Genomic DNA, 22,229 nt, shown 5'->3' with positions numbered 1-22,229 from the left:
GAACCTCCGCCGACAACTTGGGCAACATTATGTGCCACTGGGTATGCGTGGACCTAAATGAAAATTAAATTCTGGGGTTCTTGCATGCTAAAAACCACTATCTGATTCAGGGACTCCAGATTCATTTTGACTTCACAGCGGAGAGAGAGGAGTCCAGCTGCAGCATGCACCTCATAGATGATGCATTTCGGACATTTGCATACTGGACAGCGACCATAGATGAATTCTGCACAAATTCTTTCCTTAACGTTTGTACACATGCCCTTTTCAAGGCGACAGCCGTGGCGTAGTTACGCCTGGCTCGCAAACGCAGAATCGCATCTAGTGCATGTGGCAAAACGTTTTCGCCACATGCACTAGATGGCCCAGAGTCGCACATTTGTTTAAGAGAGGCACACATTCCACAAGCATAGCATTTACTTTTATTTCCTCAACCCAGCCAATGAAGAGGGAAGGAAAAAAAGCAAGCACACTCTTTGTTGTACCAAAGAAGTCTGCACCTTACGAATACACGCCGCAGCATCAAGCAAAAAAATTACATTAAGAAGTGATCATTCCTTCAATTAAAAAGTTATGTACACTGCTCTCTACCAGACAACTACAAACCCTCAGTAGCTTTTTTTTTCCTCACCCCGCTCCTTTCTTCCTAGAAAAACGGAGCCAACCTCTCGTGACACTGGCCCGAAGGCAAAACCAGGGCCCAAGATGCTGCACCGACAGCAGAAGGCCAGAGAAAAAAAAAAATCCTTGATGTCACGCATTCCTGCAACCGCAATTGCAAGCAAAAGTAATAAGCAAAAAAACTACTCAGGTATGTACATGTCTCACGAGTATGTGCATCGTCGTACACAACAGCGCACACGCAGGAAAAAGAAAAAAAAGTTATCGAAGTCCATTTTGCTATTTAAAAAAGACCACTATTCTTCAAGGACAAGACTGTCAGCCACTAGCGCCTTTCTTTTTTTTGATCGGCAGCATGCAAGAGTCCGACGCGGCTATCGCTACACACTTTAAGCGCTACAGCAAAGTGCTGGAGTTTTAAAGGTCAACTAGGCAGCCAACAGAGCACCTATAGTAAACCAAGGCCGACTGACGAGAAGAAAAAAAATATACAAACCCGATTGTATATCTACAGCCTGCCAAAAAAAAAGGCCAAGAACAGCTCAACAGTCCCAAGGACAGCCACTTCTCTCACGCACATCAGTGCTACATGCAAGTTGTTGAATACGGATCCAACGGGGAGTAATAAATACAAACGCAAGTTGTCTTGCGATACCTGGGAAAATGAAGCAGCTTTGTATATATTGCTGGTAAAACGATTTTTTAAATTTTGCCTGCATCCGTATGCCATGAGCTGCCTTTTATTAATATATATATATGTGTATGTCTTTCAGTATGGAAGCGAGCTCCCACAGGCTGCTGAAAGATGTCCCATGGCACGCACAAGAACTAAACAAACCTAAACATGCATTAGAGCAATGTCAATTGTGTTCAGAAAAGTTTCTACAAGACAGGAAAGAAAAGGAAGCTATTTTAGGCAGCCAATAGAGAGAAAAAAAAATCTAGAAGTGCTTGTGCATGAAGGTTGTTTGTAAAAGGAAAGAAGAAAAAAAAAAAATGCAGCCAGACATGAAAGAGAAGATGCAAGGTGAGTGGGAGAGCAAAAGGGAGGAGGAGGAGGGGAGCACTTCTTCAGCAAGAGTCACTAAACCAACGACGTTGCAGCCGTGGAGAAGAAGAGGGTGCACAGGCATCATCGTTGACGTCACAGTCAGCTTTGTTTTTGTTTTTTTTACTCGGAGACTTCGTCTCCATCTTCTTGCTGCAGATGTGCGTAGATGTTCCTGCTTGTGTACACCTGCGCAGAGAGACAAACAGGACTTTTACTTATTTATTGTTAAACTACGTTTAACCTGAAAGAATTACAGCAGAGGCGTTAAAACAGGCAGTTTTGGTCTCCAACCAAACAAACACTGCATCAAGAAGGTTTAGATCCAAAAACACATTCTCCTCACCAGGCCACAAAGCAAATCTTGGTTATACGCTGGAAGTTGTTACATGTCCTCTAGGGTGCATTCTACCATAAAAAATTGTCAAAACGATTCATTAATAGCCAAGATGGAATTATTTCAGTACCACGGACCCATGATTTCAGGAGATGAGGATCACTACCAACATAATGACATTTCCACTTGTCGCTGTCTAGCGAAATTCCTTCCAGGCATTCTCCCATACCAGAGCTGGAGGATCATGTGACGCATACGTCACAGGCCCCGCCTTCTTTCTTTTCTATCCTCTCTCGCTTTTTTTGCTGCATGACGCACTTCCACTGATGGTCTCCCGTGTGAGCTGTTGCATGTCTCATTTCGCAATTTTGCGCGCTCTGTGTGAGAACTGAATAGCGGCAGAAGTCAAAACTATACAGACATTTAGACAGACAAGCAGATCGCAGAGCATGATCGCGCACTGGAACACGGCAGTAAATGACAGTTTCGCTCTCCGCATGTGCAAGTGCACGACATGAAAACAAACTGACGAAGTACAAGATCAAGTACATCTCTCTTGCTACAGTACGAAATAAATCAAAGACACGCAGGCATTCGGTTTATAGGTTCTGTTATACAGTCAACAACTGAATTTTCGGACGCCCAAATTTTTGGACATGCCTGATATTTCAGACGTCTTCGCGGCACCGCCACGAGCCCCATAGAATCAATGTATAAGGACAACTGAAGTTTCGGATGCTCGAACCCCCCGCCGTCCAATTTTCCGGACTTTTTGACGCGACGGAAGGTCCTTTAGCTCCTCACGCAGCACCCTTGTGAAGGAAATTGACTTGCAGCCGAAGCATATCACCGCTTTGAACCACAACTAGCCGAATCTAGCCGTCACACACCGATTTGGTCTGGCCACGCTGGCTATGTTATCGCCGCACTTCCGCCTCCAGCGGAGTTTCCGGAGCGGCACCATTTCGTTTGTTTGCGCAGGCCACGTTTTGGCTAGCGTGGTGTGTGGTTGTGCTGTTGTGTCAAGCGTGTTCTGCGACGCTAAGCCTAGGTGCTTCTACGCTCGTCAGCGAACTCCACTGTTCGCAACTTGAGGATTTCGCTTGCCTTCGATGGCTCCCACTCCGTCTTCATTGTCCTCGCCGATGGCATCGAAGCACGGAAAGCAGTACCGTTGGTTAACGATGGAGAAGAAAGTCGCCGTTATTAAGCAAGTCGTGAGCGGCCGATCGCAGGCTGACGTGAGCAAGGAGTTCGGCATCGGCTCCGCTCTGCTGGGGTTTCCATACCCGCGGAAATAACTTTTGAGCAGTTTGTTGACGCTGACAACAAGCTCGACTTCTGCGCAGAACTGACTGACGAGGAAATAGTCCGTCAGGTTGTGGGGGATTCAGAAGACTCCGATGTTGAAAATGAGGAGCCGATGCCTGCGCCGCCTACAAGCGCAGAGTTGATGCGAGCACTGTTGACCCTTTCATCGGTGTACAGTGCTGACATGACCCTTGCTCAGATCAAAGTGAATATGATCGCATGCAACCGGAACGCCGTCCAAACAACAATCAACAAGTTCTTCAAGCCACTGCAGCAATAACACCGGCTGCCTGACGATGCACATGTACATAATAAACCGGCAGTCGGCTACATACAGTTTTTGAACGCCTCTTTTTATAGCCACTTCAGTGATGCTTTGGTAGGGTTTCGGAAGCCTGGTACTTCGCCCTTTACCTCTAGATCCGAGAGAAAAAAAGTGCGTTTTTTGCATGCATTCATTTTTTCGGACTGCCTGAATTTTCGGACGTTATTACGTTCCCTAGAGGGTCCAAAAAATCGGTCGTTGACTGTATTTTCCTAACTTTATTTCGTGTATCAAAGCAGCAGATCAAACAAATTTGTAAAAAAATGTATTCGAATCTAGGAAGATAGTTTTTTTCAAATAATCATATACCACCAAACTCTAGGGTCGGCTTAGATTAGAGGATTTTTTTAAAAAACGCGCCAGTTTGCAATTGATGATAAATACGGTGCACAGCTGGCACCACCTAGAAAAGTCAGCATCGCAGCTGCTATTAGCCATGCCAGTATCCAACCGAAGTAAACAAGCGACATCGCTATTTTGACCGGTGTCATATCGGCGAGTGGTGTGGCCCATAGCGTGGCTGGCACGGTGTTTTCGAAATGGCACCAAACAGGCAATGCCGCTTTCAGACGAAAAGTAGTGCTAGCTGCAGAGGCATCGTCAAACGTTCAAGCCGGCTGGGACTTCAGCATCGATGAGAAAACCTTCCATCGTTATAGGGGGCAAGGGGAGACGCTTTCTGCGTGTGCCGCAACGAGGAGATAACAGCAATAAGGAAAATAAGCGTGCGATAAAAGAGAGGAGCTGTTCACCGAGGTCGCGCCGCGTTTTAATGCATGCGAGCCGTGCCGCACTGTCCGCGCATGAATAGGTGCGAGGACGCGAGCCTGCACGTGGGACCAGAAACGTTTTTACTAATGGACGGGCAAAAATGGGGCCTTCCGCGATTCACAGTTGCAGTTCCGAGTTTCCGATTGCAGCCGTCTTGGTCTTGTTCGAAAGAGCCACTCTTCTCGTTTAGTTTTCTCACTACCGCTACTCGGTGCGCTGAAAGGCTCTGAAGAAAAAGCCAGCTAAAAAATTGTCCCAATGCGCAATTCCATTTGTCGACCGACACATGCGACTGCAAGCATGCCGTGCCAATGGCAGATTTTTGCCGTCTGTCTGCTCAGGCCGCTTGGACGTGTGCTACTCGGCAGGAAACGATGTCAAGTTCAGTTAGCTACAAACCATACATTCCGCAAACAAGAAAAGACATGAGGGGTGTTAAACCTCCAGAAGTGCGCAGCAGCTTTGGAAGATGCCAGCATTAGTTTGCTACCTGCGGCGGAATGCCGCCGAAACGTTACCCAGTGACTGCGGAATAAGCTTAGCTCATCAACACTGTTCTGGCAGCGGCCGGTGTTCCCGGGCCATTCGAGCACAACTACTGCAGCCCAACGATTTGGAGGCGGTGAAGAAGGCTCATGAAAAACCGCAAGTCTTTGCTTCAACGCTGGCTACCAAGTGAAAATCAGATTTTCTCGCTCTCGATGATGCCGACGTGGCCTACTCGGATCCGATGGAGACGTGCTTCATTATCGTAAACCTCGATTCTATAAATGCCCTGCTGTCTCGAGTAAAGTGCAAGTTTCGGTGTGGCAGCGGGCAAAGGCAAATGTGACTGCAGTTTAGCTATAAAGATAGTCATCTCGTCTGCAATTTGCTGCGATACCACGTAGGCGCAGAATCTGACGCACGTGAGCGGCAGTGGGACGTGCTCCCCGTCCCTCGTGAACAGTCTCACCGTGCACAGAATGCGGAGCACCGGTAATTGGCAACCGGCATTAAATTACATTTTTTTTTTGCGATTATCGATATTCGTTTCATGCACGATCTGCGATGATGCTGCGTTGGCGAAACGTGCAACCCATACTTCGCAAATAATGCCGTTGCGCGAGAGATCCGGAGCGCAGTAATAGGGGAACACACAATTTTTTTTTTTTGCCCAATAGTAACTGTTTCACACTGCAGCATACATCGTGGGGCATGCGCGAGGAGCATACTAGCCTGTTACAACTGGTAACGTGTAAATAAATACATTAGATTCCTGAATAAGTAGAGTTGTCTGTTTTTCTCAAAACAAACTTTTTGCTTTGATCTAGAACAGTTACAGCCATAATTTTTTTCTTTTTTTTTTTCTAAACCAACTTAAGTGCATGAACATTGAAGTGCTGCTACAAGCAGATTCCTTTTTTTTTCAATTTTCCTTTAATTGCTTTTGTTATTGTTTTCTAGTAGCAATACTGTGAACACTGAACTCATTAGCAACTAAATTGCCTATTGTTGATGGATTTGAAAACTTCTTCCAGCACTTCCCTCCTCAAACATTATTTTTTTACCCATTGTCTCGCCAAACAATAGTAATGGGCTTTTAATTATCTCCACAATTATTTACACTATATAAAAAAAATTACTGCATTTTTGTAATTATCTTGGAAAGCTGAATAAGACCATGTCTTAATCGAATTTGGTCTAAATATAAGTTGCAGCTTTATACACCATGCTTCCCCCTTAACCCTCCTCCGAGGTTTTTTTGTCTTTTCCAGCTTATGAAGCCTCCACTTCGTGGCTTTTTTAGCACTGCAGAAGGGTAATTTAATATCAAAACTCGAATTACTTTTCTCTTTGGCCTCATTTTACCTGGCAGCACGCTATGCAACTACCAATTAACGACCACTCTCAACCACTGCCCGATCAAAAAACTGCACTGGCACGCGCGCATGAAAGAAATTTACACCCCAACGAGACAAATGATTTCTAAGGTCCAATTCGCACTTGTCCACTTCCCACAAGCAGCAAATGAAGAACGGCCCTCACCACTTCTTTGTCGTTATCACTCTTGTTGCCAGAAGTGAGGTCCTGTTTCGAGAGTGGTCTCTCGCCGCCATTTCGGGTTGGGGGGCCGTCTCTTGGCCCGCTGCCACCAGAGTCCGGACGTCGGATGCGGTCGGCCGGCCGCTTGGCAGAGTCTCCCGGTTCACCTGACGAGTGACACAGCAGAACAGCAAGGTTGCGAGCGTGGATGGCAACCGTCCTTCTCCACAGTGCAAAACAAACATTTTTCTAAAGCCACCGTGACGGTTGGCTGGCATGCGAACACTCTAAGCACAGCTTTCTTTCCCAGGGAACTATCGCCAATTAGAATGAATGCACTGCTAGAAAATTCTCAGCGGCTGCAACTGCCTGTCGGACATATTTCTTGCAGGCTATCTCATTCTTTTCTGACCCTTGCATATTTTCCTATACAGTATTTACTTTTTGGCTTTTGTTCATTTATGCCCATATTGTAGCCTTCTCCGGCCTGCAGTACTGAGAAAATACAAAAAGTGGGGGGAGGAGCATAGAACTGACATCGGCACTTACTAGCGCTCCTACTGCATGCCGACTAATACAGGCACTCAAACCGGACCTGCATGCACCCGCAGGCATTCGCTCACGTTTGCATCCGGCGACTCACTCAGACTCCTATTCCTACTCGCGCCCACTCAAGTGATCTGTCACTTGCACTCACGCTTACGCATTAATTAAAATTAAATTCTGGGGCTTGACATGCCAAAACCACCATCCGATTATGAAGTAACCCCCCCCCCTCCTTGTAAAGGGGGCCTTGAGATAACTTTTGACCACCTGAGTACACAACAAGTACAGAATGGCGGAACACTGCCTGGAAGGCAAATTCAACAAACAAGAGCAGGCCATGCGTGGTGGTGCTGAAATGGATGTGATGACCGCGATGTTGTTGCGACCTCACAATTCAGGCGAAGCCTCCAAGACAAGCATTTGCAGTTAAATCTATGAGGCGCAGTGCTGCAACCAAGGCAAGGCCTCAGAGATTACCGCCTAGCGTGTAATCTGAGGCAATTCTTGATGTCTCGAGCTTCCCAGAGGATAATGGCGACAGAGTCTGCGTGCGCTACAACCATGTACGGAGTCCTGATAATCAAATGTAGAGCTGGTGGCTGTCCGAAATTTCGGTCATCTTTACACATTATTAAGTCTACGGGGCGATTGGCAGATCTGCAAAGCTGTCCAAATTACTGAGCATATCCGGATTATCGGTGTCCGATTTATCGTTCGGCAACTGCACACATCTAGCACTCACCTCGAACAGGCGCGTCGTAGCCTTGAGAGCCGTGCCGGCTACTTTGTGAATGTTGGTCGCTGTCCTGTAAGGAGCAAAGCAAAGTTTACAGACTATGTAGACAGTCAAGAAAATCACATCGTTAGCACAGCATTGTACGAAATAACATTAGGGGACAAACATTTTTATTAAACAGAAAGAACTACAGTCGAGCTCACTTGCAGCATCACCGGGTTTAACTATACTCGGATGTAACCATGAGCAGCCGTGGACTTTTGCGCGTGTTCTATGGTGAAAGAACCCTACTTACTATAATGTTCTCATGCCGCATTACAGTCAAACCTCGTTAATATGTAGTCGGCCAGGAACAATGTTTAGGTACGCACTAAATGATGTACGAATTAACCACCAATGCCAGTTTAAAAGGTGCTTACTGGCCAGAAAAGAACTACGTCACAATGCTCTAAAACACAAAAACTCAGACAGGCTTTATTTGTGCTTAGGCAGAAAAACATCGGCAATATTCACTTTCCGATGTGGTGGCCTTGCCGCGACAACTCCGAACTCTGTGAGACCGCGAGCGAGTTTGTCCATGAGGACCCACTTCTCTGCGAAAGCTCGCATGACGCTCAAAGCATGTGCTGCGTTAGATAATGAAAGGCCGTCGTCCACTTCCACATCGTCGCTGTAGTCATAACTTTCAGGTGAAGATGGGCGAGGTGCGACGGTGGAAATAATGTTGCTATCCGAGAACTCTGCGGATGTAACAACGTCGACAAACTATTGTGCCGCCTGCTCATCTCCGTGCAGCCCGGTGTCATTATCAATGTCATGAAAGTTGAATAGGCCATGCAAACAAACAACAGCGCTGCGGCGACACAAACTGGTGCGCACAGACGCGCAAGGTGCATTGATAATGCAAGCAAAGTATTTAAGGTAGCGGCACCCGGTGCACTGATGACGTTCCGATCAATAGAAGTTGTTATCACTCATTAGCACCTTATCCATCCACGTCGAAACCTTGTGAACCGTGATCAAACGTGCACTGATGGCACCTGCGTATAAGGCATGGCCAAGCGGACCATATCTTCAAAACGATTTGTGATGAGAGAAAGAGCCAACTGCTAATAGCTTCGCGCGCTGCATTTCCGCCGCTGCGGGCTGAAGAGAGACGCACGAAACCGCATCTTGAAAGCGACCCAGAGTAATATAGTAAGTAATTTGACATGTTACCCTATGAGCGACCTGTGAAAGGGGCATGGTGCGGCTTGTGCCGAGAGTTTCGCGAGCACTGTGTTCTTGCCGCCTCGTTCGCATTGAAGCGACAGTCAGCATGAATGTACAGCCGTTCCCTGCTGCGGGCTTTATCTTGAAAGCAGTCGTGTTACAGGACGGACGGAGGGACATTTTTCTCTTTGGATAAGCATAGAAATGCCTATGCATTTTAAGAAAATGTGCTTCTGTACAGTTACTACTTGAATTGGATTGGGTTCGACGGAGATAGCGAATTCGCACCCCTACCGGCAGCAAATCTCGAAAGCCATACTTTTGTGCGCTGCAATAGGCAACGGCTGTATGAGCAGGAACTACGTCATGGTAGCCATGTTTGAACGTCTCTATCGCTGGCGGCTGTCGTCCGGCTATCGCAGCTCTGGAATTGAACGTCTCCACACACGATATCTTGCCGATTTTGTGTCTGTGCGTGTAGAACAACAAAGGAAATGGTACACACTAACTGTTTGGTGGGCACCGAGCGACTACGGCTTAAGCGGTTAGCCAATACATGGGGTTCAATGGGGGTGGGTGGGGGAATCTTTGCAACTACATTTAAACCGCAATTACACATTAAGGGGGGACGCGGGTTTTACATCGCGAAAAATGGCCAAAAAATCAATTTTTTGACAATCACATTTTCAGTTTCTATAGCCCTTTTTCTATCTGATACCCAAATATCATCCCTGTAAACCACCAAGAAGTGCTCTAAAAAATTCGTTTTATTAGCCAAGGTGGCGAAAAATCTCGCAGAAATCAAGAAAGAACAGCGTTTTTCACGCCACAATATCTCCGGAACGGCGCGACCGAGCGCCGCCATCTTGCTCTCGTTGGAAAGCGCATTTCTCCGTCTTCAAATTTGCCGCTTCAGCTATCTCCTCCATACAGAAACAAGCGCACAAAAAGCAAATGATTGAAGGTCTTGCCGGAGTCTGCGATTGGCCGCGCCCACCACGCGACTCCAGCGCGGTTCGCCATTGGTCCGGCGCTCGCGTCGTCTGCTCGGCTCTTTTCACCTCGCGAGTTTGTTGTCTCCACTCTCCGTAATCTCGACGTGTCAAAACGGGCACTACGCGGATATCGCAGTAGCGTGGCCGATCCCTATGCTTGTGGACGTGTCATAAGGATTCCAAGCATCGGCGACGCGGACTTCGCGACCAAGATTCACGCGCGGAATCCTCGGACATGTGGCTAAGCCTTTCAGCACTCGGTGTTTCGAATTCGTGACAAATTCGTATCGCGCACGCAATCCTCGGAAACGCGGCTAAACATTTCGCGCATAGGCAGTCTCCGACTCAGCAATCATGCACATCGCACGCGGACTTCTCGGACCGTCACCTAATCATTTTGTGCATCGGCTCCTCCGACTGCGCGAACAAGCGCATCGAGGGTCGACTCCTCGAGCCCGCGGCTAGGAATTTCGCGCGTCGGCACGTAGGACTGCGCGAATGAGCGCGTCGAGGGTCGACTCCTCGAGCCCGCGACTAGGCATTTCGCGCGTCGGCACCTTGAACTACGTGACTAAGCACATTGCGCGTCGGCTCCTTGTATCTGCAGCTATGAATTTCGCACATCGGCACTTCGGACTCGCAACCAAGCACATTGCGCGTTCACTCTATTATCATATTGTCACGATAGCTCGTAACAATATCTATCATACCACCCCTTGATAAAGAGAACCTCATCATGAGCTCTGTGCACTAGGCCCCTTGGGCTGGCACACACCTGGCTGCAGAAGTGATCGAGGCATCATACAAATGTAAAATTCTGGAAAGCACCTAGCAGCTGCATATCTATCACTGGCTCTCTGATCCTAAGTTCCACAGCCACTGTCAGGTGAAGATGACTTGGAAGGCTACTTACGTACACTCAGAGCCTTCATTCAGTAACATGGTCAATTCTACTAAATGAAAAAAAAAAAGAATGCCTCACTGATTGTAATGGAGACTGCTATCAATCAGGCAGCCTGCATGTACAACACTGGAACTATATTCATGCCCACACAGAGTTCTACACTTCAGTTTGCAACCCAGGCACCATGCTCTTTGTAGAGCATGGTGCCTAGTAAAGTTTCTTGTGCTAGTTAAGTGGCCAGTGTGCTATTATTTTGAGTGTGCAGTCACACATTTAGTATGGCCATTCTTACAAAACATAGAGCTTCAAAATGGTGCCATTTGTATTGCTGTAGATTCACTTCAGCAAAAGCTACATTTGTTTGAAACTTCAAATGCGTTTATTTCAGTTCGATGTTTTTGCACACTGTACTCCGCCTTAGGGGTGTTTTTTCTGGGTTGTTTTTGGCCAAAAATGACAAGGGTGGTATTATTTTATTCGTATTGAAATGATCTGAGGGGTGATGCTATTTTTATTACTCTTGCACCGTCATGAAAATTACATTCAGGTATAGTAATCGCTGCTAATTAGAAAAAAATTTTCATAATAAATGCAAGATTGTTTTCTTGTCCGCAAAATGTTTCCAAATGAATAAAAATAGCATCACCCCCTACAGTAGGTCTTTAGCAATGGTGTCATGCATTTAGTTTTTGGTTTAGCAAGACGGAATCATCAAAAAGCCCCGTAACGAGTTTGAAATTAATTTGACTTCAGACCTCAATATTTTTTGAACTGCTACAGCTATCAAAAAACTAATTACAGATGTGAAATCAATATGAAAAATTACCCCAGACAGTGGATTTTATTAAAGATTCAACCAAAAATAAGAAAAAAATTTTTAGGACCCATGTCCCTAATTAAGTGGGTACATGTTAACGAGGTTTGACTGTAACATGTCTGGCTACTGGGTGCCTGTGCTGAAAAGAAAAGCAATGGGAAGCCCAGGAAGAAAAAGCACAAGCCGCTCTGCCATACTTGCCTTTGTGCCACGCACACAGCATGGCATGCTTGTCATCTTTTTCCCTTCCACCCATGCGACATCAGCGAGAGGGTGGAAGGAAAATGGGAGAGGGCGTGAGGCCCGCAATACCATGTGACGAAGGCGTGCCGTGTGGGGGAAAGGCTAATGCGGCAAAGCAGCTCGCATACTCTTCTTTCCCCTAAGCAATGGGACGGAGGCACGCCACGCAGGGTGTGCCCTCGGCATGCTGCATAGCACGTCAAGTTCAATTTTTCTGGCAAAGGACAATTTCAGGAGTGAAATAAAAGTTTAGGCCCATAGATATGCATGGGGCACCAGCCGGGACTTTCGGTCAGGATCAAATTCAACGAAATATTGCATTACCTGGAATCTAATGAACGGAAGTTTACTGTATTTTCTTTTTATTCATCACTGTGAGCAGACTACAAGGTAATACCGAATCAAATGCAATTACCAGCAGCAGAAAAGTAGCCTTGTGGATTCTTAACGAGAGAACTTTTTCACATCTAAATTGGACTCAGTTGTGCAATAGTGCCACTCAAACAGTGCTCCCTAACCACATACTTCAGGGCTTTAGCTAATCAAATGAACACATTTGCTGCCACAACATACATGTTCGATGCTTATTAAGGTCGGCATGCATTCAGCTTGTAGCGGAAGCGTGCGCAGCCCTGAAAACAAGACAAAGCAAAAGACTCACAAGAGAAGGGGAAGAGGAGAAAAAGGAACACGGAGGTGTTTGGTACCTCTGCCACTGATCTCGCAAGCAGTGTGGCCACTTACGTTGCTATACTGCCGCGACAGTGGTTGCCGTCCCCCGTCGTCGTGGGAGTCCCTACCAGACTCCGAGGAGCGCCGCGATCGCCCTGACCCCGAGCCGACACTAGAGCGCCTCACACGGTCATCCTTGCGGCTGGAAGAAAAAAAAAAGAAACCAAATGAAACAGCATGTCCCCTGCAGTACAGAAAGCCCCCGCACAAGTCACGCCAAATGCATGGATTAAGCAAAAAAAGAGAGCACGAAGAATATATTACAAAACAGCACAAGGGAGTTCATAGTTTTGTGCTTCATGTTAAGGGGGCACGCGGCTTTCGCATTGCAAAAAATGGCAAAAAAAACCCCAATTTTTTGAAAACCACATTTTCAGTTTCTATAACTTTTTCTATCCAATTCCGAAATGCCATCACTTTAAACCACGTAGAAGCGCTCTCAAAAATTTGTTTCATCAGCCAAGATGGCGAGAAATTTCACGGCAATCACGAAGGAACAGGATTTTTCAAGCCACAATATCTCCGGAACGGCGCAACCGAGTGCCGCCATCTTGGTCTCGGAAAGCACTCTTCTCCATCTTCAAATATGCCGCTTCAGCTACCTCCACCATACAGAAACAAGCACACAGAAAGCAAAATAATTGAAGGTTGTGCTGGAGTTTGCGATTGGCCACGCGCGCCACGCGATTCCAGTACAGTTCGCCATTGGTCCAGCGCTCGCGTCGTCTGCTCGGCTCTTTGCACCTCACGAGTCTGGTAGTCTCCACTCGCTCGACGTGTCAAAACGGGCACTACGTGGACATTGCAGTAACGCCGCCGATCCCTATGTTTGTGGAAATCTCAGACTCATAGCTAAGCATACCGAGCATACGTATTTAGCTAAAATCGGTTGATGTAAACATCAAAATGCACACTTAGCCTCAGAGTAAAACGACGTGTCGATGCAATGCGCACGCGAGCTTCGTTTAGCTGCGCCCACCGGCGATGCCGAAGTTGACGGTCTCAAGCAGCTTGAAGCAGCCACGTCGACCCGCAGTGCCGTGGCTCGCAGCAACACCGAAGTTCTCGAAGAGCTTGGAACAGCGGCATTGATCCGTGGTACGATAGCTTGTGGTATCACCAAACTTGACGATCTGGATGAGTTTGGCGCAGCAGCCCCGGGGGACCGCACTACTGCAGCTTGCGACAACACCGAAGTGGCAGTTCACGGTGAGCCTGGCCCAGCAGCATCGATAGGTGGTACTGTGACTTGCAATGACACTGAAGCTGCCGTAGTTGTTTTCGACGATGCAGTTATCTTGTTCTAAGCATGTCTACTTTTGCGGAACACTTTCCGCATGCTTTCAAACACGAGTCTCGACCAATCAGAATAACAGCACAAAAACATGCATGCATGTACGCACGGCAGCCTGGCTAATAAACGTAGTAACGAAAGTGCAAGCTAAAAGGGAGCGAATTAACGATGAAAATATTTACATGAACGATGCGAAAAGAGACCGGGACGCAAAACACTGCACAACAAAGAGAAGCCTCGGGCGCACGCAGACGACGTGAAGGCACCATGCTGTCAGCACGAGGCCGCGCCAATTGGAGGGTTGCGCCTCGGAGAAGTGCGCGCTTCGCCCAATCAGCGTCGCTCTTTCCAAACTTCACCCTTCGAAAATGTCATCGATGCCGTCGCTCACAGAATGCCTTCGTCGTGTTTGTTGAAAGGCGCCAAAATGAAGTACAGGAAACCAGCTTTCAAACGAGACCAAGATGGCGGCGATCGCCTCGCATCGTCCGGAGCTTTGTTGGCATGAAACTACGGCAAATTTTTGAGCTGGGCCTTCAATTCCAGCCCACCGACACTTACAAATTGCCGTTTTTTAATACTTCGAGAAGGAATTGAGCAATAATACTTTGTGGGGTAATACTTTGGACAATGAAGACTTCATTGAATAAAGGGAAAATGAGACATCCACCCGTTCGTAGCAATTGCTACAAAGGAAACCCATACGGGTTCCTCGAAAGAAAAGCCTCATAGTTGAAGAAAAATTCGTCCTGGTCCGGGACTCGAACCCGGGACCACTGCCTTTCCGGGGCAGCCGCTCTACCATCTGAGCTAACCAGGCGGCTAGCAGATGGCAGGGCGAAGTCAAATTTGTCGACAACACGAAGCAAAAGCCTTTGCTTCGTGTTGTCGACAAATTCGACTATGCCTTGCCATCTGCTAGCCGCCTGGTTAGCTCAGATGGTAGAGCGGCTGCCCCGGAAAGGCTGTGGTCCCGGGTTCGAGTCCCGGACCAGGACGAATTTTTCTTCAACTATGAGGCTTTTCTTTCGAGGAACCCGTATGGGTTTCCTTTGTAGCAATTGCTACGAATGGGTGGATGTCTCATTTTCCCTTTATTCATTGCTTCTCTCCACCTTGCGGGTTTCCGCAGAACTACTACGTCAAACTCTTGCCTTTGCTTCGTGTTGTCGACAAATTCGACTTCGCCCTGCCATCTGCTAGCCGCCTGGTTAGCTCAGATGGTAGAGCGGCTGCCCCGGAAAGGCGGTGGTCCCGGGTTCGAGTCCCGGACCAGGACGAATTTTTCTTCAACTATGAGGCTTTTCTTTCGAGGAACCCGTATGGGTTTCTTTTGTAGCAATTGCTACGAACGGGTGGATGTCTCATTTTCCCTTTATTCATTGCTTCTCTCCACCTTGCGGGTTTCCGCAGAACTACTACGTCAAACTCTTGCCTTTGCTTCGTGTTGTCGACAAATTCGACTTCGCCCTGCCATCTGCTAGCCGCCTGGTTAGCTCAGATGGTAGAGCGGCTGCCCCGGAAAGGCGGTGGTCCCGGGTTCGAGTCCCGGACCAGGACGAATTTTTCTTCAACTATGAGGCTTTTCTTTCGAGGAACCCGTATGGGTTTCCTTTGTAGCAATTGCTACGAACGGGTGGATGTCTCATTTTCCCTTTATTCATTGCTTCTCTCCACCTTGCGGGTTTCCGCAGAACTACTACGTCAATGAAGACTTCAAAATCGCAATTTTTGAAAACACAGATTTTTTTTCACTTACTTTTATTTCAAGACCCGTGTCGCCCCCTTAGGTGAAAAAATAAAAATAAAGGAAGACTGAACGACACAAACAACATCCACTTTGTTTCCCGTGTAATGATGACAGCTTCATTGGCAAACTGCAGTCCTAGAACTACCGGTCCCCTGTCAATCACCGATTACAATAGTCAAGAGGGGAGGGGAGTTGTTGAAAAATAAGTTCCACCGAACAACAACACGCAGTGCAAGAGAGGTAGGAATGTGCATCAGCTTGTCCCATTTGTTGCATAACTGAATACAGTGGAATCTCGATGATACGATCACGGTTAATGTGAATTCCTGGATGATACGAATTTTTCTGTGGTCCCTGCCAAGCCCCATTACTTTGCAACGTGCTAGAGAACGGTTGCTACGAATAAATTTTCGACCCGCGTCGGTTGATATGAAAATTACCGAAGACACTTTGGAAATTCTAAAGTGTGCTTGGCAAAAGCCAGACGCTGCTGCCGTCTGCGCTCCGCTTCCCTGGCTTTGCTGTTCGGTGAAATGGCCAGTCGCTGCTGCCGTCTGCGCTCCAATTCACTCACTTTGGTGTTCGGCGATATCGCCTATCGCTGCTGCCGCTTTCGTTCTGCTTCCCTGCCTTTGGTACCCGGCGATCTAATCAGTCGCTGTTCGCGTTTCCGTTCTGCCTCCCTTGCTTTCACATCTGGTGACATGTTCAGTCGTCGCATGCGCATTCGCTCCTTGCTCTTCTGGCATTTGGTGTTGGGGGAGTCCGCTACCGCTTCCCCGAAGCGCTTGGCGCGCAATCACTGGGCCGTTTCGGAGCCATGCATCACACCCTCTAGACTGCAACGAGACCTCTGGCGAAGGAGCGGCAGTGCAGCTGTCACCGCCGACGCGCGCACGCTCGTTCTACCGCTACTATGTGATGTCACGGTTCCTATGCGCAGCTGCGCCCCCCAGCGGCGCACCAATTGCTAAGGGAGGGAGGAGACTGTGCCGCTGCGCGGATGAGAGGCCACAGTTGGCCAGATTCCAGCGCACGGACGGACGCGACCGTGAGCCCCACCGATGGCCGCGAAAGAGAACAGCACGCAGTCACGCTATTTCTCCCTTTCTCTTTTGGTGCGGAGGCCGCGAAAAGTTTGAAGTGATGGCGCTTTTGTTGCTTTTGTGCTTTTCCTCCTTTTCAGTCTGCCACTGGACGGAGTAGCTGCTGTGCTTTGGGCCGCGTTCTTCGTGTTATACGTGGGCGATGGCGAAGGTCCACCACCGGCGGCTGAAACGCTGCACGCGCTCGAAGTTCTGAGGCGTGCTATGGCCGCGTATGAAATCAGCGATGACACATGTATGCGTTTTTAAGGATTTCGACAAAGTCTGCTAAGTGACCTGACAAAGAAAAAGAAGCAGAAGGACATTAGAGACTTCTTCTTCAAGAAATAAATGCTTTTTACGTACGTGTGCCTGAGTGAGTTCACCTCTGACTCTTTAATTCAGCTAGTTTTAATTGTTCCGATGATACGAATTTCGGCTAATACGAATATTTTTCGTGACCCCGTGAGATTCGTATCATCGAGATTCCACTGTATAACGCAGAACATAAAATGAAACAAATCAAATAAAGATAACCTTGAAGCCAAATTATGTGCGGCAGAACCTGAAACGCGAGACAAAAACATACCAACACGAAAAAACGTACGACCCAAAGTCAATAAAAAAATTTGCAGGCACAACTGAAGTTGACGTCTACATAGTGCGAAGTGTTGGGCTAATTTTTGCACAACGTGCCTGCTGTTAGATACAGACCATTAACTGACATCGGTCAAGTTCTCTGAATGCAACCTCTCGCCGTTGCATTCCAATTATGGCACGCAGGTACGCGTTGACCACGCTATCCGATCCCTCACACAGGTTGCATATTCTGTCCTCATGTGCCACGTGTGGAGCTTCCACCCCCCCCCACCCTCCGGGTCATCATCAGCCTGGTTAAGCCCACTGCAGGGAAAACGCCTCTCCCATACTTCAACTACCCCGGTCATGTACTAATTGTGGCCATGTTGTCCCTGCAAACTTCTTTCTTAATCTCATCCGCCCACCTAACTTTCTGCCGCCCCGTGCTACGCTTCCCTTCCCTTGGAATCCAGTCCATAACTCTTAATGACCATTGCTTATCTTCCCTCCTCATCACATGTCCTGCCCATTTCTTTTTCTTGATTTCAACTATGATGTCATTAACTCGCGTTCCCTCACCCAAACTGCTCTTTTCTTATCCCTTAATGTTACACCTATCATTCTTCTTTCCATAGCTCGTTGCGTCGTGCTCAACTTAAGCAGAACACCCCCGCGTGACACTTCCTAAAACAGCAACTGGAAGCCGGCATGGTTTGAGCTTGTCGACACTTGCAGCACTGGAATACCATTCAAGGACGACCTGTCCCCTTAATTTTCTTCCAGATTTCCAAGACAAGACGCTAAAGAAGTGAATTTCTTTGCAATTTCTGCTGCGTATTTCTTCTAAATATTTTGGCACAAGATTAAAAAAAGGTCTTGAGATTGCGGAAAATGAATAAAGAAATAGGAAATCTTTAGCAAGTCAGCCATTGCATTTCCGCGCCCCCTTTAGCCATTTTTTAAAAAGCTCTTGGGAGATGAATTTTGGGTAATACAATTTTTTTGCCACATGCCAAGAGGTTCATAGTGCGTTTTTACTGAACCGAGCTTTCGTCAGGAAATTAGCAGGAAATGCGCGGTCTAAGTACGGTCAGGGGGCTTATATTTTTTTGACGATTTCACTCGACTTTAAACTCTCCTATCATCTATACATTTTTTTTTTCCATCCCGCCGTGCGCAGTGAGAAGCCACTCTGCCGGGATGCCTGCCCGCCGTAACACACCTGTCCTGAAATGGCTCCCGGTCCCGGATTTGCCGGCGCTCTTCTTCCTCCCGCTGCCGAGCGAGCCGTGCTTCAATCTCACGCTCTCGGGCAGCCGTGTCCACGGGCCGTGCTCCGCCGAAAATAGACGAGGAGGACTTAGGTGCCGGCTGCGAGGCCTGGGGCGCGGCAGCGGCCGCAGGCTCCGGTTTGCTCGCCTCCACAGGCACGGAGCGAGGTTTGAGCTGCAGCTTCTTGCGTTCCCGTGGCCCAGAGTCTGAAAAAAACAAACAAGAAACAGAGGACTGTCCCAGTGCTCAAAATGTGAGCTATGATGTACCCAGTTATTAACAATGCACCACACAAAGTTACTTGATAACCACTGCTCGCCAAGATCGATGCAAAAGGATACATCAGAAACAGTCTGGTAAATTGTTAACTGCTCAGGTTTCGCAAATTAACTCTGATTATAACATGACCGCAGTTATGAAACCGAGAAGTGCTTGAAAGTTCGTGCAACATGGCCCCCATTTCCGACTTTCGGCTCAGTTAAAGAAAAATGAAATAAAGGTCCTAGACTTAGAAACGACGGTAAGAATACTGGCAAGCTTCCGAGCGCTCCAAGTCATTCAATACACGGTCAACAACTCATTTTTCTTAGTTTTTGCCGTGACCGTAGGTCCGAAACATTATTAATCGAAGCCACCATTTTGTTTATCTAGCAGATTCAAACCGCCATAGCCCATTTGCGTTTGGCTGCGGGGCAGGGTTGTCTTCTGCTGTCATGCACTCTGCAATGCTGGGCCTGACTGCTTCGACGTTCACAGCCGAGCTTGCAGCTGTTCGGCGCCATGTTTTTCATTTCAGTCGTTTCAAAATAATAGTTTAATTATTAGATGAGAAAATGAAGGTCTAAGTATCAGTATTTGAATTTCGCGCCGAAACCCCAACGCCGGTACAGCAACGTGACGTCAGGGATTCCAAAGTATGTTTTCGCATTTGGGCCGTGTTGGTCGAGTATAGAACACAATGTAGTCAATCTGTACTGCTATATAATTAAGTAGGCCCTAGGAGAAGCTATCAAAACACACGAAGTCACAGCGACCAGGTGCGGGAACTTCAAGGAGGAGTCGCCACCCGTCTTTCATTCTTGCGCTTTTTCTGGCTTACCAAGAGTCTTATCGTAGTAAGAGCAGTGTTCTTGGTGTCCTAGAGAGGCAATTTACTGATGCAAAAGAAATCATTTTTCTCTTTAGTGCCCCTTTAAGGTTATTCACTTAACAAACGCAGCGTGGATTTTTTACTTTACAAAACACAGAATAAGAATGCACATGCCACGTACGCTGCATAGAAATTTATTGTGCAAAACACATGCGACACGGACTTACCGGGAACGATGCCACAGAAAGCGAAAAAAACTTTCGCAAATACGTGCTACGAGAGCAAGATGTACCAGAAACATGCGAATTTACCAACGCCGGAACAGCATGGATGGCTACGAATGGAGGGGATGGCAAAAACGACGACAACCACGAGAAAGGACCTCGCGAGGTGCCGACAATGGCCAAAACAAAAAACATCAGCCAAAGCAAACAACATGAGATAAAGTTGAGTGCAGCGGCAGGAACGATAGGCCCATGAAATGTGTGAAGCAGCCAGAGCATACCTGTCTAGGTCCAACTGCTACTGCAAAGCAGACCAACCTTCCAAAACAGAGCCGGTTGATATCTCCGATAAGTTTTTTTTTTTTTTGAAACCTTTCCGAAGAGCCAGTTCAGAAGCTCTTGTTGAAAAGCTTTTTTAAAAAAAGAATTCAACTTTTCACTGCATCTTCTGCAACTTTCCATATCTCGAAATTTTATCCAGTTTTTACTACATCGTATTAACAAGATATTGCTGTATACACACATGTACTCATTGTCTCCTGTCGGGCTTCAGAACTATTTCGAATGTGGCTGTGGCGATTTGAGCCATCGAGGACAGTAGAAGGCACGAATTTGTTTTCTTTCGACGTGCTCGATCTTTTGTGCCTACATCATGTCGCATGACGAGTAGCTGCTCGGAGGCGAACGAGTGAGCCGAGGCGAGTGCCAACATGTGACACTGTCCTGATCCCACGCAATTACTTTCCGTGTCCTCGCATCAAGACTGTCACCTGATGGAAAATGACCAAAGCCTATTAAGGGGGGACGCGGGTCTTGAAACGGCAAAAAATCACAAAAAAGTCGATTTTCGGAAAAGTGCATTTTCGCTACGTTTATACATTCAAGAATCCCTCCGCGAAATCTAGAAGCTAAATTTAATCGGAAAATAATAAAAAATCGCGCTTAAAGGGGCCAGGGTGAACGCGAAATCAGCAAAATTTGGTCAAAAATGTTCAAACTTCGCGCCGTCACCATTTGCGAACGCGGTGGCCGATGGCCGCCATCTTGCGCTTGTTTTGAAGCTGTTTTCTTTGTGCGCATTTTGCACCAGTTCAAAATGGCGTCGGTGAAGGGAAACCGACGCTATCGCGTCATTTCTGGAGGACGCGTCCGTGCCGCCGATTGGCCAAAGCGCGCACACACCCCGCGCGCCTCGCTCCTATTGGTCCGGTGCTCGTCGGCGCGCGCTCGACCGCTCTCGCGTCTCGCTACGTTTGTTTATCTCTGGTTTCATCGCGCCGCTGTCTACGTTTGTTCAGCCGCTTGCCTCGCGACGTTTGATAAGGTGCTCATTTCGCTGCCCGAATGGCTGGAAAAGATTGTCGTCTCAAGGCTACTACGCGTCAAGCGGCTGTGGAATGCGCGACGGAAGGCGGCTAGGCCTGCATACTCGCGGAGTTGCCGGTTGCTGGTCTGCCTGGACATTCTACCGGATCGAGTTCCGAGCTGCAAAGTGGCACGTCTAGCGTCAACACTTCGTCCGCCCACGCCACGCGTGTTGGCACAGATCGTGCAGGCACCGTTTCCTTCACGACTGAAGAAAGTAGCGAGCGCCGGAAAAACGTCCGGAGCGCCGGACCTTCGAAGTGCTAACTCCAGCAAGAAGCGAGAAGCCTCTTTGAGCACAAGGAAGCTGGCGAAAAAGCGGCAAAAAGATAGGATGTATTCAGATTATGCCCCTGGTGAATTTCCTTGAGATTTTATTGGTATGTTCTCAATAAAGATGTTGCAGAATGTTTTTCCTTGATTTCTCAAAACAAAAATTCCGACAGACTTCCAATTTTGGAGGTAAAATAGCTTCTGTCCTATTTCAGCTACCAACTTAATTTTTTTTTTGCCAGAAAGATAAATGTATGCAGTAAGCAATATGCACCTTTTCAAAGCAGCACTCTTCTCAAAAAGTTTTTGAAATGAGTCGCATGCTTGACATGTCAAGATGGCATTTTTTTCTCACAACTTTGATGAGCTCTAACTCTTGCTCAGATTAGCCTAGAACATTGAATAATACCTTATGGCACTCCCTGAACATCCTAGATAGTCTTTATACTCAAATTACTGTGTTAGGGTTTTCTGTTTAGATGCTAATTTTCCTCCAAACAAAGGACTCAGCTTATACAATGCATTTAGAGTATATCAAAAACTACTTATCCTGTGGCAAAATTAATTATATTTTTAGAATCTGCATATTAAAATACACAAACTGTGAAAATTTCGTTCAGATCTGTCCACAAATAAAAAAGTTGTATTTCAAGTGTAGCCTCCCCCCTTAAGGG

The 22,229-nt window shown here is 47.3% G+C and overlaps 1 protein-coding gene and 1 non-coding gene across 4 annotated transcripts in view; both read right to left on the bottom strand.

Moving 5' to 3' along the window:
- Window positions 1-399: 399 nt before the first annotated feature.
- LOC142583254 (eukaryotic translation initiation factor 4B-like) overlaps window positions 400-22,229 on the bottom strand; it is a 44,561-nt gene continuing 22,731 nt past the window's right edge. For all 3 annotated transcript variants that reach the window (XM_075693649.1, XM_075693647.1, XM_075693648.1), the window contains exons 9-13: window positions 18,554-18,809; window positions 12,636-12,765; window positions 7,727-7,790; window positions 6,442-6,605; window positions 400-1,858 (exon numbers count right to left, since the gene is read on the bottom strand). In XM_075693649.1, the coding sequence (XP_075549764.1) occupies window positions 1,793-1,858; window positions 6,442-6,605; window positions 7,727-7,790; window positions 12,636-12,765; window positions 18,554-18,809 (680 nt within the window). In that variant the 3' untranslated portion in view covers window positions 400-1,792. The remainder of the gene's footprint in view (window positions 1,859-6,441; window positions 6,606-7,726; window positions 7,791-12,635; window positions 12,766-18,553; window positions 18,810-22,229) is intronic.
- On the bottom strand, window positions 14,663-14,737 carry TRNAS-GGA (transfer RNA serine (anticodon GGA)). Its single transcript has one exon. It is a non-coding gene; the product is annotated as a tRNA-Ser (tRNA).

Source organism: Dermacentor variabilis, chromosome 5 (assembly GCF_050947875.1).
Source record: "Dermacentor variabilis isolate Ectoservices chromosome 5, ASM5094787v1, whole genome shotgun sequence".
NCBI lineage: Eukaryota > Metazoa > Arthropoda > Arachnida > Ixodida > Ixodidae > Dermacentor > Dermacentor variabilis.
The sequence above is the reverse complement of the archived record's forward strand: the minus strand, read 5'-3'. Positions and strand labels throughout refer to the sequence as shown.